The 12,942-nt window shown below is 40.4% G+C and overlaps 1 protein-coding gene across 2 annotated transcripts; it reads right to left on the bottom strand.

Annotated features, from left to right (window-relative positions):
- Positions 1-1,538: 1,538 nt before the first annotated feature.
- On the bottom strand, positions 1,539-11,871 carry LOC111864784 (apoptosis regulatory protein Siva-like). 2 transcript variants are annotated; one of them, XM_023852333.2, is made up of 5 exons: positions 11,769-11,857; positions 11,464-11,600; positions 9,114-9,310; positions 7,017-7,168; positions 1,539-2,404 (listed from the first exon to the last, which is right to left on the bottom strand). In XM_023852333.2, exons 2-5 carry the CDS (start codon positions 11,567-11,569, stop codon positions 2,356-2,358), a joined length of 504 nt encoding a protein of 167 aa, XP_023708101.1. In that variant the 5' UTR covers positions 11,570-11,600; positions 11,769-11,857; the 3' UTR covers positions 1,539-2,355. The 2 variants fall into 2 exon arrangements, with proteins under 2 accessions (XP_023708101.1, XP_023708181.1); XM_023852413.2 differs by lacking the exon at positions 11,464-11,600 and having other exon boundaries at positions 11,769-11,871.
- Positions 11,872-12,942: the final 1,071 nt, after the last annotated feature.

The following is a 12,942-nucleotide window of genomic DNA, read 5'->3' as shown; positions in this document are numbered from 1 at the left end:
TGAGTTCTTAAACTATAGACATAGATGCATTCTACCAGGTAATCTGAGTGCCATACACCCATTTTGGAATAAAGCAGCATGAAATTATTTGATTTCAATGATTTCAAATCCTCTGCACCGCAAAACCACATTCATTATTCCCCTGCGGGAAATGGTGACCTGCTGGATTATGTGGTCCACCAACTATCAGGGTGTCAGATGTCATTGTTTCTGATATTTTGGATTCAGATCATCTACCAACAGTATTCGACATAATGGGTGTCAAATTTGGGAATCATTCAGAACCTACTGAAATATTCACACACTGGAATCTGTTTCCAAGCATTGCCTCTGAATGAGTATCACCAAGAATCAAAATTAACTAGGAGGTAGAAGCCAACAAATTGGCACGCAACTTTACAGCCTTTGATGCTTCGGCATATGGCTTGTTGACAAGTAAAGTTACACTCTCAGACATAAAGAGCGAACCTCCTGGTATAGATTGCCTGTTAAAACACAAGCAGAGGCTAAGGAAATTGTGGCAAGAAACCAGGAATCCAGTGTGGGGGGGGAAAAAAAAACAACAAAAAAAACAGTTAATTGGGTCACGAAATCAAATCAGGCGAATGACTCATAAAATGGCATTTGAATGGTGGGAAACAAAAATAGGTATCACTGAAGTCACTCCTCAGGCTATATTGTAGATTGCAAAATCCCTCCTAAAGAGGGCAAGAACTGCTATATGTGTTTCTTCAGACCTTAAATTTCATTCATCCGTGAAAGCCAATGCAGTTGCTGCCTGTTGGGAAATTCAGTTCATATCACATGATTTACGTGACGAAAACCATGAAGGCTAGAGCTCAAGCTCTACTCGAAAGCCTTAGACAACAGGCCTGCCTCAGAGGAAAAGACCATGTTACTTACAGGATACATAAATTCTTTGATATTGACAAGGGCCTGCTGAATTGATGGCATTCCAAAAGAATGCCTCAGGCACCTTCCAAGATGACCATTGGTGCAGCTGACTGTGAATTGCTGTATTTGAATTGATCTTGCTGGTCACCTGTTTCGCTTAGTCTTCAATGCTGAAGATGGAGGTAGCACATTCCTCTGAAACTGTAACTGATGTGGAGTCAGCATGGATTAGTACTTGAAACCTTGAAATAACAGCAGATATCACTTCAACCTCCATGAAATTAGTGCACACAATCACCCACATAGAGATGAGCATGTCGATGCTGCTGGTTGATGACATTGCGCACATATGCAGCCATCTATGTGTCATACAATAATACTACAACTAATGTCGGATACAATTTAGTGAAACCATGAGAATCAGGATGCAATGCAGCTGGCTCAAACAAACAATGCTATTTCTGGCATCTAGCTCTGTCTGGACTCTTGGGAGAGTGTGATGTGAAACTTTCATTTTTCTCCAGTTTGATTCCTCCTTCCTGAGAAGACGTATCAGCCACATAGATGGGTGCAAAGTGTGCTCACATACAGTGACTGTACATCATAGCTAGAAGAAAGGAAATTGTATTCAGATAATTGCCACATTCTGTGTAAATAACATTTAATTTCAAAACTAGAATGCAGAATTTAACATGTTATGGTACAAAATACATAATTCGAAAGGACCAATAATAAATGCAATACCAAGGCCAAGGCATACTTCCCTATACGCCCATCTAGTCATCTAGCCATTCTGGTCACAGCAGGTTTAGTATAATAACCATGAGATAACCTTCAAGCTGTGACAAGTGGCTTGTGTAAGCTGATAAAGGGCACAGGGTCTTCAAACAGAACAAGACAGGAGGCAGAAAGGGGAAACATCCAGTGCTGTCATGCCCGCATTCCACAGGACTTCTTTCTGTGGCCTCAGTATTGTTCCACATATCAGGAACAGAGCACTTCAATAGCTGAAAATTGCCATTAACTGAAGACTTTCTCAACTAGCTGCAGTAGATTTAAAATTTCCAGAGAAAATAAAAGTATCCGGAAGCTTAAACATCAAAATCTTTTCTCTCTCTTTTGGTACAAAGACTCGGTAACAAAATACTGAAAAAGTATACAAGCCTACTAAAGACTGTAAATATCTAAACACTCAGGCACATTCAACACTTTCAAACCATTTTTTCCCATTGGTCTTCATTCTGGTTAAGTTGTGCGCTGTCTTTTATTTTCATATCGCTCAAAAGTTAGTTTCGGAACATGACTGAAGTTTGTAAATGCAAAATGCATATCAATTCAATACAAATACATTTACAATGAACAAAAGGTCATGCAATGTCACACAATTACTTTAGTCCAACATCTTATTTTCATCACGCTGATGCAGCAACCAATAAAAGGGCTCAAAACGTTGACATGCAGCTACCTGCAGCAGTCCAAACACATGTTCTCATCTTCAAGATTACTGTACCTACAAACAATGCAAGTGTCATTCTCTGTCAATAAGAGCAATGGCAGTATGAGACAGGATTATCATAATATTTTTAGAGAAGAAATATTGTTGCAGGTTAGGAACATTTGGCTGTAGTATGAAAACTGATAAAAAATACTTCACTAGTCACCTCCAGAATTGGAAAATGACCTGCTGGGACACCAGAAACATACAGATAGTATGTTTTGATGAATAAGGGTATAGAGAGATTATAAACAGTATGGAGAAAAAATATGAAAGGAAAGGTTGTTAGGAACAGAGGAAATGGTTTTGTATGAGATACAATATGAAAATACCTCTGGATGAGGATGATACAACTTGAAAAGTTATATATGGGTTTCTTTGTACCTACCAGTAGAGACCAAATGATCTGTGATTTAAGGTACAGAGTATATTAAAAGTCCAGTTACCTCAGAAGTGTATTATGAGTAACATTAACACTTATTATTCATGACCATGCAATTACACAGCTAGAAAACCACTAATTGTTTGGCTTCCTCCATCATGTCCCATACCAAAAACATTACCCTGCTTCAGTAATTGTGGCACAGTAATAGGGCACCTACAAGTGTGATACGCATAAGCTCTTATTAAATCAAAGAAATACTGCTTGCTAGTACATGGGTCCATGAAAAACATATCACAGGTCAATTGTTATTGAGCAAGCATTTAGGGGCATTTCTGAACGNTGAATGTAGTGTGAAAATTAGAAAAACAAAACTCCAGTTTTTTCCCAATTTATTACACTTTAAGTGAAATGTTGCATTCTTTGATTTAAATATTTAAATATCCACCAGCATAGGAGTTGGGTAGGAATTTAAATGCTGCCGGCAGTTAAGGGTTAACTGCTAATTGCTCTGACATGCAATGTTATGCTATAAATATTGGCAAGGACTACAAGATGGTCACTTCACCTTGAATAAAGGGACAGCAAGGATTTTAAAAATATCAGCAATAAAGCCAACTTCTACACAGCAGTATCAGCCAAAAGCAGTGAAACCAGAAAAAAAAAAGAATGAAATTTAACACAAAACTAGAAAAAAGCCCCGTTGCTTTATGTACACACACACGTTTAATTCCTGCACTTGTGTATTTCTGTTTTCTAAAATAAATAATAAAAATGAGCAATAAATTTTAGGCTGAGGTAAGTCTGTAAAAAATGTATTGTCTGTTGAAAGACTGAATAACAAAATTTGATAACTTCCATTTCTACCTACAGTTTTCATAGATAACTGATAAATGAAAGTATATATTGTCTGCTGAAGACTCAATAAACAAATTTGATTATTCCCATCCCTACCTACAGTTTTCACAGGCAACTCCCCCATTCATCCACATCCACTATCATGCATTACAGCCCCTAAGGATATTCTGAAATCACCTTTTCACTGATTATGCATGTTATGGACCTGAATAGCTGTGGTAAGACTGTTTCATAATATAAGCATATCAGCAGTACTCTAAACAGATAATTTTCTTCAACAAAGGTATACACTAATACTGATTAAATCAACATTGTTTATTGGAATCTTCTGAATTAGTCACATCAATTTTGCATCTGAATTCCTTGGAAATAAGAAACACTTTCCTGTTTAGACTAATTATATACATGGCAATTCATAAGTCCCTCAAGGAAATCCGAACTCTGCGATACAGTAGCTGGGATGGTAATGATGGGAGGGGGGGACATGTCAACAGAGGGGGAGACACTCCCAAGTTTCTGACCTACCTTACAATTAGATTCTAAAGGGTTCTGACGATGGTGGATGACACACAGAATTACTGGGTTTTTGGACTTTTTCCCATTGTCTGGAATTGTAGGCAACAGAGGACATGACGTTTCAGAAACTGGATTTGTTTCCGCCTTCAGGTGAGAAAGGAAGACACCTACTCAGTTTGGCCCCTTAGAAAGAGCTAATCTCTAACCTTCGAAGTCTCATATATACAGATATAAGTAAATATCAGACTAAAAGGACTGATCTGTGCAACATTGTGTAGTGCTCTTAAAAATAAATTAAGTCCATCGTTTTAATTAGTAGAGCGTGGTCCAGTGAACCCTCTCATCGGAGCAAGGCCTGTTAACCACTGGGTACAACCCGCATGTTCATTCCTTGAACATTATCCATTTTTCCATTCACACATCACTCCCGATATATTTGGCATGGTTTTAAGGTCACGTGGTGCTCAACTATGGACAAGAAGTGAGTGGGAGGAAGAAGACAAAGGAGAGGGTGATTAGAAAGTGGTTGCCCAACGAGCGGCTATGCAAAATAATCAGAATAACCCAATAAGAAAGAATCACAGGGGGTTAGGTCAGGTGACTGTGGAAGAGAGGGAAGAAGTGGAGAGTTAATGTTAAAAAACATCCAATCCAATGACGGGGAAGATTAGCACTGAGGTGAGCATGGATGCCAAAATAGAAGTGTGGTGGAGCTCTGTCTTCTTGGAAAATGAAGTCCTCACTATCTTCCTGTAACTGTGGCATTAGCCAGTTACAGCATGCCCAGGTAGTTGATACCACTTCACAAAGAAAAATGGTTCATGGAATTTGCAAGAGGAAACGGCATAAAACACATTCACTTTAGGCAAATCATGGATGTGTTCCACTGTTGCGTGAGGATTTTCTGTGCCCCAAATGTGTAAGCTGTAATGGTTCACCTTACCACACACACAAAATTGCATCATCACTGAAAACCAGCTTCCTCCAGCCGCTGTTGGAAACCCACGCAGAACTGGAAATGAAGATTGTGATCCTGGGGATTCAGCACCTGCAACAGCTGCAGCCTGTATCCTTTCATGCCAAGTTGTTTGTGCAGAATGCACCAGACACTTGACTGAGGCATCTGCAATTCCCAGCTCCTATGATGTGTTGACTTCTGAGGGTTCCTGATAAGTTTCTTGCACATGCTTGACAGTCTTGGCTGATGGCCCTGGCTGGCCTTTTCGTTTCACAGTGCACAGGCAGCCACTCTGCTGGAATTTCTTGTACCACTCATGAACTGTTTTGCCCGCAGGTGTTTCTGTGTGGCACTTGGTTTGAAACCTCCAATTCACCTCACAAGTGACTCAGTTTTGGCAAATTCCAAGACAAAGAACGTTTTCTTATCCCCTGCCCATGCCATGTTTCATCACAACTGCCCCACAGCAGTTAAATGTACAGGGTGACACAGAAAAACGGGAACTTCTGGCAAACAAATAAAAATAGAATACATGCAACAACAAAAAATTTTATTGACAATAATTGAACCACTACAACTTGCCTTTTAAGAAACAACAATCCAAATTATCAATTTCTGAAAATTACGTCCTGCAGATGGCGTCCTTGTCTACGTATACATTCTCCTAATCTGTTGTTCAGGTTCCCCATTGATCGCTGCAACATCTCAGCTGGGATACCACGAATTTCTTCTTCAATTCTTTGTTTCAATTCATCCAGTGTCCTTGGCCGAGTCGTGTAGACCCGACTCTTGAGGTAGCCCCACAAGAAAAAATCACAAACTGATAAATCCGGTGATCTTGGGGGCCAAGGAATGTCACCGAATCTTGAGATGACATGATTACCAAACAATTCTTGCACAGCTGCAATTGATTGCCTTGCAGTGTGCGATGTCGCACCATCCTGCTGAAACCAGGTTTCGTGAAGTTGTGGGAAATTGTTCAATGCAGGTGCAACAAAAGTTTGCAACATCTCAACATACGGATCCGAAGTGACAGTCACTGTGATCCGGTCTTCATTTTCGAAAAAGTAAGGTCCGATGACCCCGTGTGACGAAACTGCACACCATACTGTGACCTTGCTGGCGTGTAAAGGGCGTTCATGAACTTCACGAAACCTGGTTTCAGCAGGATGGTGTGACATCGCACACTGCAAGGCAATCAATTGCAGCTGTGCGAGAATTGTTTGGTAATAGTGTCATCTCAAGATTCGGTGACATTCCTTGGCCCCCAAGATCACTGGATTTATCAGTTTGTGATTTTTTCTTGTGGCGCTACCTCAAGAGTCGGGTCTACACGACTTGGCCAAGGACATTGGATGAATTGAAACAAAGAATTGAAGAAGAAATTCGTGGTATCCCAGCTGAGATGTTGCAGCGATCAATGGGGAACCTGAACAACAGATTAGGAGAATGTATACGTAGACAAGGACGCCATCTGCAGGAAGTAATTTTCAGAAACTGATAATTTGGATTGTTGTTTCTTAAAAGGCAAGTTGTAGTGGTTCAATTACTGTCAATAAAATCTTTTGTTGTTGCATGTATTCTATTTTTATTTGTTTGCCAAAAGTTCCCATTTTTCTGTATGCCATGGCACCTATTACCCCCAAAAAACTTAGAGATATTCTCTACCTACTTACGTGCTCCTTTCTGTTGTGGCTGTCTTGGATGTTGCATTGCCAAGTTTGGAAGTTCCGAAGGGACTTATGAATTACCATGTACAGATAGCAGAAAAATATTAAATAATTCTGTCAATTGCATTGACACTATTTTTATGATGTTCAAGACCACTGGACTGATTTGGCCTAAAGAAAGGCAGAAAAAGAAGTTTTGCATGATGTCCCACAACTTGTGGTAACACCAGAAGATATACTTACATGGCAAGTGAGCATGCATTGCAGAACTCTTCAGTGCACTTAGCACATGTTACAATGCAATGTGCACAAAGGAACTTCTCACAGAATGTACACCGGGACTGAATATCTGAGCATGGCAGTTTGCAGTTCTCACAATGAAGTCTTGGTTCTGGCTGAAAACAAACTTCAGTCACTTCCAAATTTCAGCAAACATGAAAATTAGTTGTTCCTGCCAAGCCAAGTTATTAATATAGCATAAAACCTGACACTGTTATACCTAAGGTTTCCTGAAAAAGGTGTGACATTCTGAAAATATCAGAATCAGACTGTGTTCATGCTTAAGCCTGATGGCCTAAAGTGCTGGGCCTATAATTTGCTTATCCTTGATTGCGTTCTGTTTTTCAAGTTTTGTTACTGCAAAGAACATGTCTTCAGATTTTTTGCTGGAAGAGAACAGGTTACTTTCATCCACCATATGTTCTTCTTTTGAGAACATGCATGAAAAAACAAAAGAACAATACAATCACTTTGATGGTAGAATTTAAGTGTATCTTTCAGTAAGGTCGTGACAGCTGCTGCCTCTGGTGCAACACAACAAAAGACCCCATAGAAGTAAATTAATTCATAACTTATGTATGACTTTGACTTTCAGAAATATGCTATGTGGAATGTTGAAGGTTCTCTTGTTTCAGCAAATCTGCAATTGCCATTTTCAAGGTCAATATAGTTCTTTTTTTGGGGGGGGGATTTTGAAGTCCTTACACAGAGATGTAAGTAGGTGATGAGTCCAAGATGAAGTGGTAGCTGGATATTACAGAAGAGTGGGGTGCTACTCAGTAGGAAACAACCACGTAGTTTGTGAAAAGACAGTGGCGACAAATGTATTTCTGGAGTTCCAGCAGACTTGAAAAAATGCCATGACGAATGTTCTGGTGACAAGGTTGCCCTGAAAAGAGGTGATGAAAAATGTCTCAGCATCTTCATGTTTAAGGCATGTGGCAATGGAACTGTTTTTAGCAACTATGTGGTAAGGAGGAGATGTGGCAAAAAAGGTTTCAGAGACCATTTGACTGGGAACAGAAGTACTGAACAAGTTTACATTGACCATGGAGGTAACAGAAGCTTCTGTTCCTGCAACTTGGGACAGGAGAGGAAATGATGAAAAGTCTGCATCATCCACTATGTACGTACATCTGCATGGTTGAAGTTCAGTGGTTGTTAGAAGGGCATGAAAACAAAAGCTGAGGTATCTATGCCACTGGAAACCATTAGCAGAAGCTAAGGGATCTACAAAGTTGGAAGCCATTACCAGACAACCAGTGAAGACTTGGCTGACTGAGAAGACTTAGTGTGTGCTATAGTGAACTGTAAGGTAAGGTAAAGTTGTCTCTGTGTTTAACCAATTAAGCACTATGCCGGCACATGGGAGAGTGGATACAGAAATCCACATTTTCTTGACCTCGGCACTAATTGGAGGTGAGTGGTTGCCTTGACGCCCAGGCAGCTTTACTCCCACGGAAAGAGTCCCTGGTACCCGTTGGATAGGAGGCTGGGTGGGCCCCAGAGCAGGTCTGGACAATGTGGAGAAAATTCTTGACCCTACTGGAACTCCAATTCTGACACATTGGTTGTCCAGCAAAGAGCCAGTTGCTATACCCACTAAGCTATCCTGGCCAATGTAGAGTGTGTAAATTAGTGATAACACTGAAGTTACTTTTAGTAACGATCTGTATGTGTTCATTAAACTCAATTACTACTCCAAACCCCATCTATACCATCTATAGTCATCCTTATCATGTGACAGTTGGATTCCTTTCACTCCTGTGAGAACTGCTTCTACTGAGACATTAAACGCACAAGTTTGTGGATTTTAGAACGTATTGCTTTGCCTCCTGTTGGGATCCATTCTGCTGGTATCTCACCAATCCTTGGTGATTAATACAATTTTAGTTTTCAATAACAATCTCAACTTCACAGTCAATTGTGAAATGAGAAAAACCCTTACTCCCTTTAGTGCAACTAACGTTAAGAAACTTTATGCACTGAAGGGTTAAATGAGTAACAGAAAACTATAAAAACAAATGCAAAAGAGGTACAAGGTCCTGTACAAATTGGTACCTTAACAGTGCCCCATGATTGCAATTGGCACTGACTATCCAGAAACATCTGTTTGTAATTATGTTTCAAATCTGGAGAACAGAAATTCTCTTTATGTTTCACAACTGGAGAATCCAAATGAAGACTTGCTGCAACTCCTGATTCAGTCACATTCAGTACTTTCCTTGCTCCCACAAACAGCATATTCAGAGTTTTATCTGTAAGAAAAAATCTTAAATTCATCTTCTAGTGTCAATTTACAAAGGCCACAAATGCAAAAAGTGGCAAGAACTTCTTTAAATCTGCAAAATATAGAATTGTTTTCACTGCTGTATGGTCATTAAGTATTAACATTTAACTAGTGTGACCAAATAGTTTCTGGACCGGTTGCAAGATGGCACTAAAGCAGTTACAACAAGACTCGTCATCCACGCAGACTTAGAGCAGTATATGTTGGATCATTTTGTCATTCATCTGAGAGTTGTAACTTTTGTCTCTTGACAGTAATACTGAGACCTCCACACATTACTGGAAAATGATGATTTAAAGAACAGCTAGTGTGCAGTAACCTATGAGAAGTTCGTGCCATAGCTCAAGCGGTTAGTCACTGGCTTCCCACCACAGCGGCCTGGGTTCGATCCCCGGTCTGGTCAAGTGGGATTTGTGGTGGACAAAGTGGCACTGGGGCAGGTTTTCTCCGAGTACTTTGGTTTCCCCTGCCAATCTTCATTCCACCAACTGCTCCACAATCACCCTCACCTAACATCTGGGGCAGGTACAATAGGCCAGAAGTGGCCGCAGTCCCACTCCACTAGCAATAAAAAAACCTACGAGATGTTAAAATTTGCTTTCAGAAGGAAAACAATGTGCAAAATTGAAATATTTAATTGATTTTCTAAGCTCAAAACTGGAGTAACACTAGTTCAGGACATCCACAAGCAAAAGAGATGAAAATGTGGCCGGTATCACAGAACTTATTCATGAAATTAGACGCATTACCATCCACAACTTCATTAACGAGTTGGAAATCTCATTTGGATCATGTCAAAGTTTTCTGACACAACATGTAAACATGGGACAAATGGGTGCAAAATTCTTGCCTCATTTGCTGGCTTACGAGCTAAATCAGAATTGTATTAGCATGTGTCAGGACCTTCAACAAAAATATCACAGACTCACAAAATCTATTCAGAGGTCACCACGACAGGCTGAACTATTTTTCAGAATCAGAAGAACCACATATCACAGACAACACAAGACACACCCCACCTACATAGGCATTGCTGCCATGTGCACCAAGCTACAAAATTAAAATGAATGGCAAATGATTTAGTAGATCCTGTTCTACCCACACCCTACCTGGAGAAATACTGCCCTACCTGCAACAGTGCCATCTTGTGGCCAGTCCAGAAACCACCTGACCACACATACATTTCTCACTCACATCAGCATCATTCTATACCCCTATCAACATAGAGTAGTTACCATGGTAGTGATCAAAAGTGTAACACACAGGTGCCTCCCAGCTAATGTGTGCTGGGTCCTCTGCTGCCATAGAAAAAGGAGACAAAATTTCTCATGGGTTCTGGTGAAGGGCTGTATTGAGGCTGAGGTTGAAAGATGTGTCACAGTGGGGTGAATGTCATCATAAAGAGGAAGGAATTGGCTTGAGGCAGCTGATGGCTTGGCTGGAAGCTCTGTTAAGTGTCCAGCCAGAACTAGTGGTAGGTGCTATGGTGTCACCTATGGTAAATGACAGAAATTGGGTACAGGTACCTCTCAAATCAGCAATACAAGAAAAGAGGCTTAGAGTCTATGAACATAGGTTTGTCCTGTCCCTTTTTTTTTTTTAGGAACCTGGTTATATGGGACATACTAGATCACATGTCAAAAAGATTCAGGTGTTTTGCATTGGCTGGGATTAAGTTTCTTTCATGACTCCAGTCACAGCCTCATGTTATGGCAAGGAAAGAAAAAATATCACAGTTTCCAAGGCCCCTGAGACAATCTGGATGGAGGTCAGAAAAATCCTTGTCCCTATTGGGAATGGTATCCTGGCGGTTAAGCCTGCAATCATTAAACTAAAATATTCCAAATCCTTTGGATAAGTGAAAAATACAAGTAACAGACTGAAATGTACTTATTGCTAGAAACTACCAACTGTGTGTGTGTGTGTGTGAATCATACTGGAAATAATGTTCGTAAACTCTTGTACTATGCTTATTCATTCATGGCTAACTGAATTTCAGTTGTCATAGAAAGGTTGTTACTTTTACCATATGTAAAGAAACACTCTTAAGCCCGGCACAACATGGCATACATATCACCACCACTTAAGTTAGTAATCATAATACGAATAAATACAGCCTACCATAAACTGACTTCACTGATTCTTCATCACACATTTCTTTCTCGCTAATATGTACTTTATTTTGGGGTAAGAGGTCATATTCGAATGGATACATTCTCTTCGGCATTATGAGTTTAAATTTATTGCTGTAACTAAATCTGAAAACATATGAGTGACAAACTATAAATACACCTTACGAACGACACTCATGACCCTCATTACCAACTGAGTACACACACACCACTGTCAGTCACGAACGTCACGAAGTCACGAAGGTCACGAACCGAATTTCACAGCTATATGCAGGAAACGTTCTGCATGTTTACCTTCGTTTAACATCTCGCTTTCACCGACACATGCCGTCCATCATGGATTCCGAGCTATAGATCGGAGCGCTGATCACTCATAAACCTCATAAATACACAACTAACATGGGACATTACATCGAGGGACGAAAGATGGCAGGGTGACGAGAGGGAATTCTTGACTAAAGTGAATGGGATACAACGATGTAAGACTAGAAATTATTATATTAGGAATGAACTACATGTAGAAAGTTTAAATGGCACTGCCTGTATATACAAAGTAAAGTGGAAAAGTCAAGTGCAACACTATTTAATAATATGTACATCGTCAATAATGCAACAATGCTATTTAAGATAGATAAAATAAGGCCGGGCTCACGCCAAGGAACTGGCAACCGCAACGCAACCGCGATTTCCGAGAAGTGTAATCAGCCAGGGTTGAACATATTTAAGTGATATCACTTCTCCATGCAACCGAGTCCTTCTTGAAATCCAACCTTGAGGCGACGGAACTCATTTGTTGAAACTGGAGAATTTTAACTCCACATGTATGACTACGTAAGCAAAGTATGGAGACAATCAGAATATTTGTACAGAGAAGCCCCCAAGCCTCACAGTGCTACAAATATTTGATTAAGTCAAAGAGCAATTTGCGACAAACAGCCAGTCTCTCTTGGTGCCGAGCCCTATCCGGGGCTCATTGACAAGATATTATACTTCTTTTTGACAGTTATGATTTTGTCCATGTGAGGCCACCTCTCTGACGGGAGTACAGGTCTGTCATTTGTTAGAGACACAATCAGCACTAGAACAAGTCAGTATGTACAAAATATTTATAGTTTACTTATTTTTATGTGTATATATAGAATGTATGCAATGCCACTGTCAGCTGAGTTTTGCATAAGGGTGGGAATACACGAGCGCGCCGCTGCTGTAATGCAACATAGAATTAACGCGCTCGTGTGCACGTGATTTTGAACACGCGCAGCGCACCCCTCAACTGCCGCGCAGCAATCCGGTTCGATCCGGTTCCTTTCGGTTTTTCTGACGAACACAAAGGGATTCGTTGCCGCAGTGTGGTCGGGTTCGGTTGCCATTTGTCCCGTGAAGCGCGCACGCCTCAAACACGGAGTGGTCAGAAGAAGATATTTTGGGGCTCATAGAGGCATACAAATCATTCCCTGTACTGTGGAAT

This window comes from Cryptotermes secundus, unplaced genomic scaffold, assembly GCF_002891405.2.
Source record: "Cryptotermes secundus unplaced genomic scaffold, Csec_1.0 scaffold1894, whole genome shotgun sequence".
In the NCBI taxonomy this organism is placed as follows: Eukaryota; Metazoa; Arthropoda; class Insecta; order Blattodea; family Kalotermitidae; genus Cryptotermes; species Cryptotermes secundus.
The sequence above is the reverse complement of the archived record's forward strand: the minus strand, read 5'-3'. Positions and strand labels throughout refer to the sequence as shown.

Bases quoted from the DNA above. Each gene is read 5' to 3' on its own strand.
- LOC111864784 (XM_023852333.2), bottom strand. From the start codon at position 11,569: ATGCCGAAGAGAATGTATCCATTCGAATATGACCTCTTACCCCAAAAT. The intron at 9,311-11,463 runs GTAGGCTGTATT...TTTTTCTTACAG, and splicing joins ATCAGTGAAGTCAGTTTATG to ATAAAACTCTGAATATGCTG. The intron at 2,405-7,016 runs GTAAGTATATCT...CATTGTTTGTAG, and splicing joins AATGCATGCTCACTTGCCAT to GTACAGTAATCTTGAAGATG.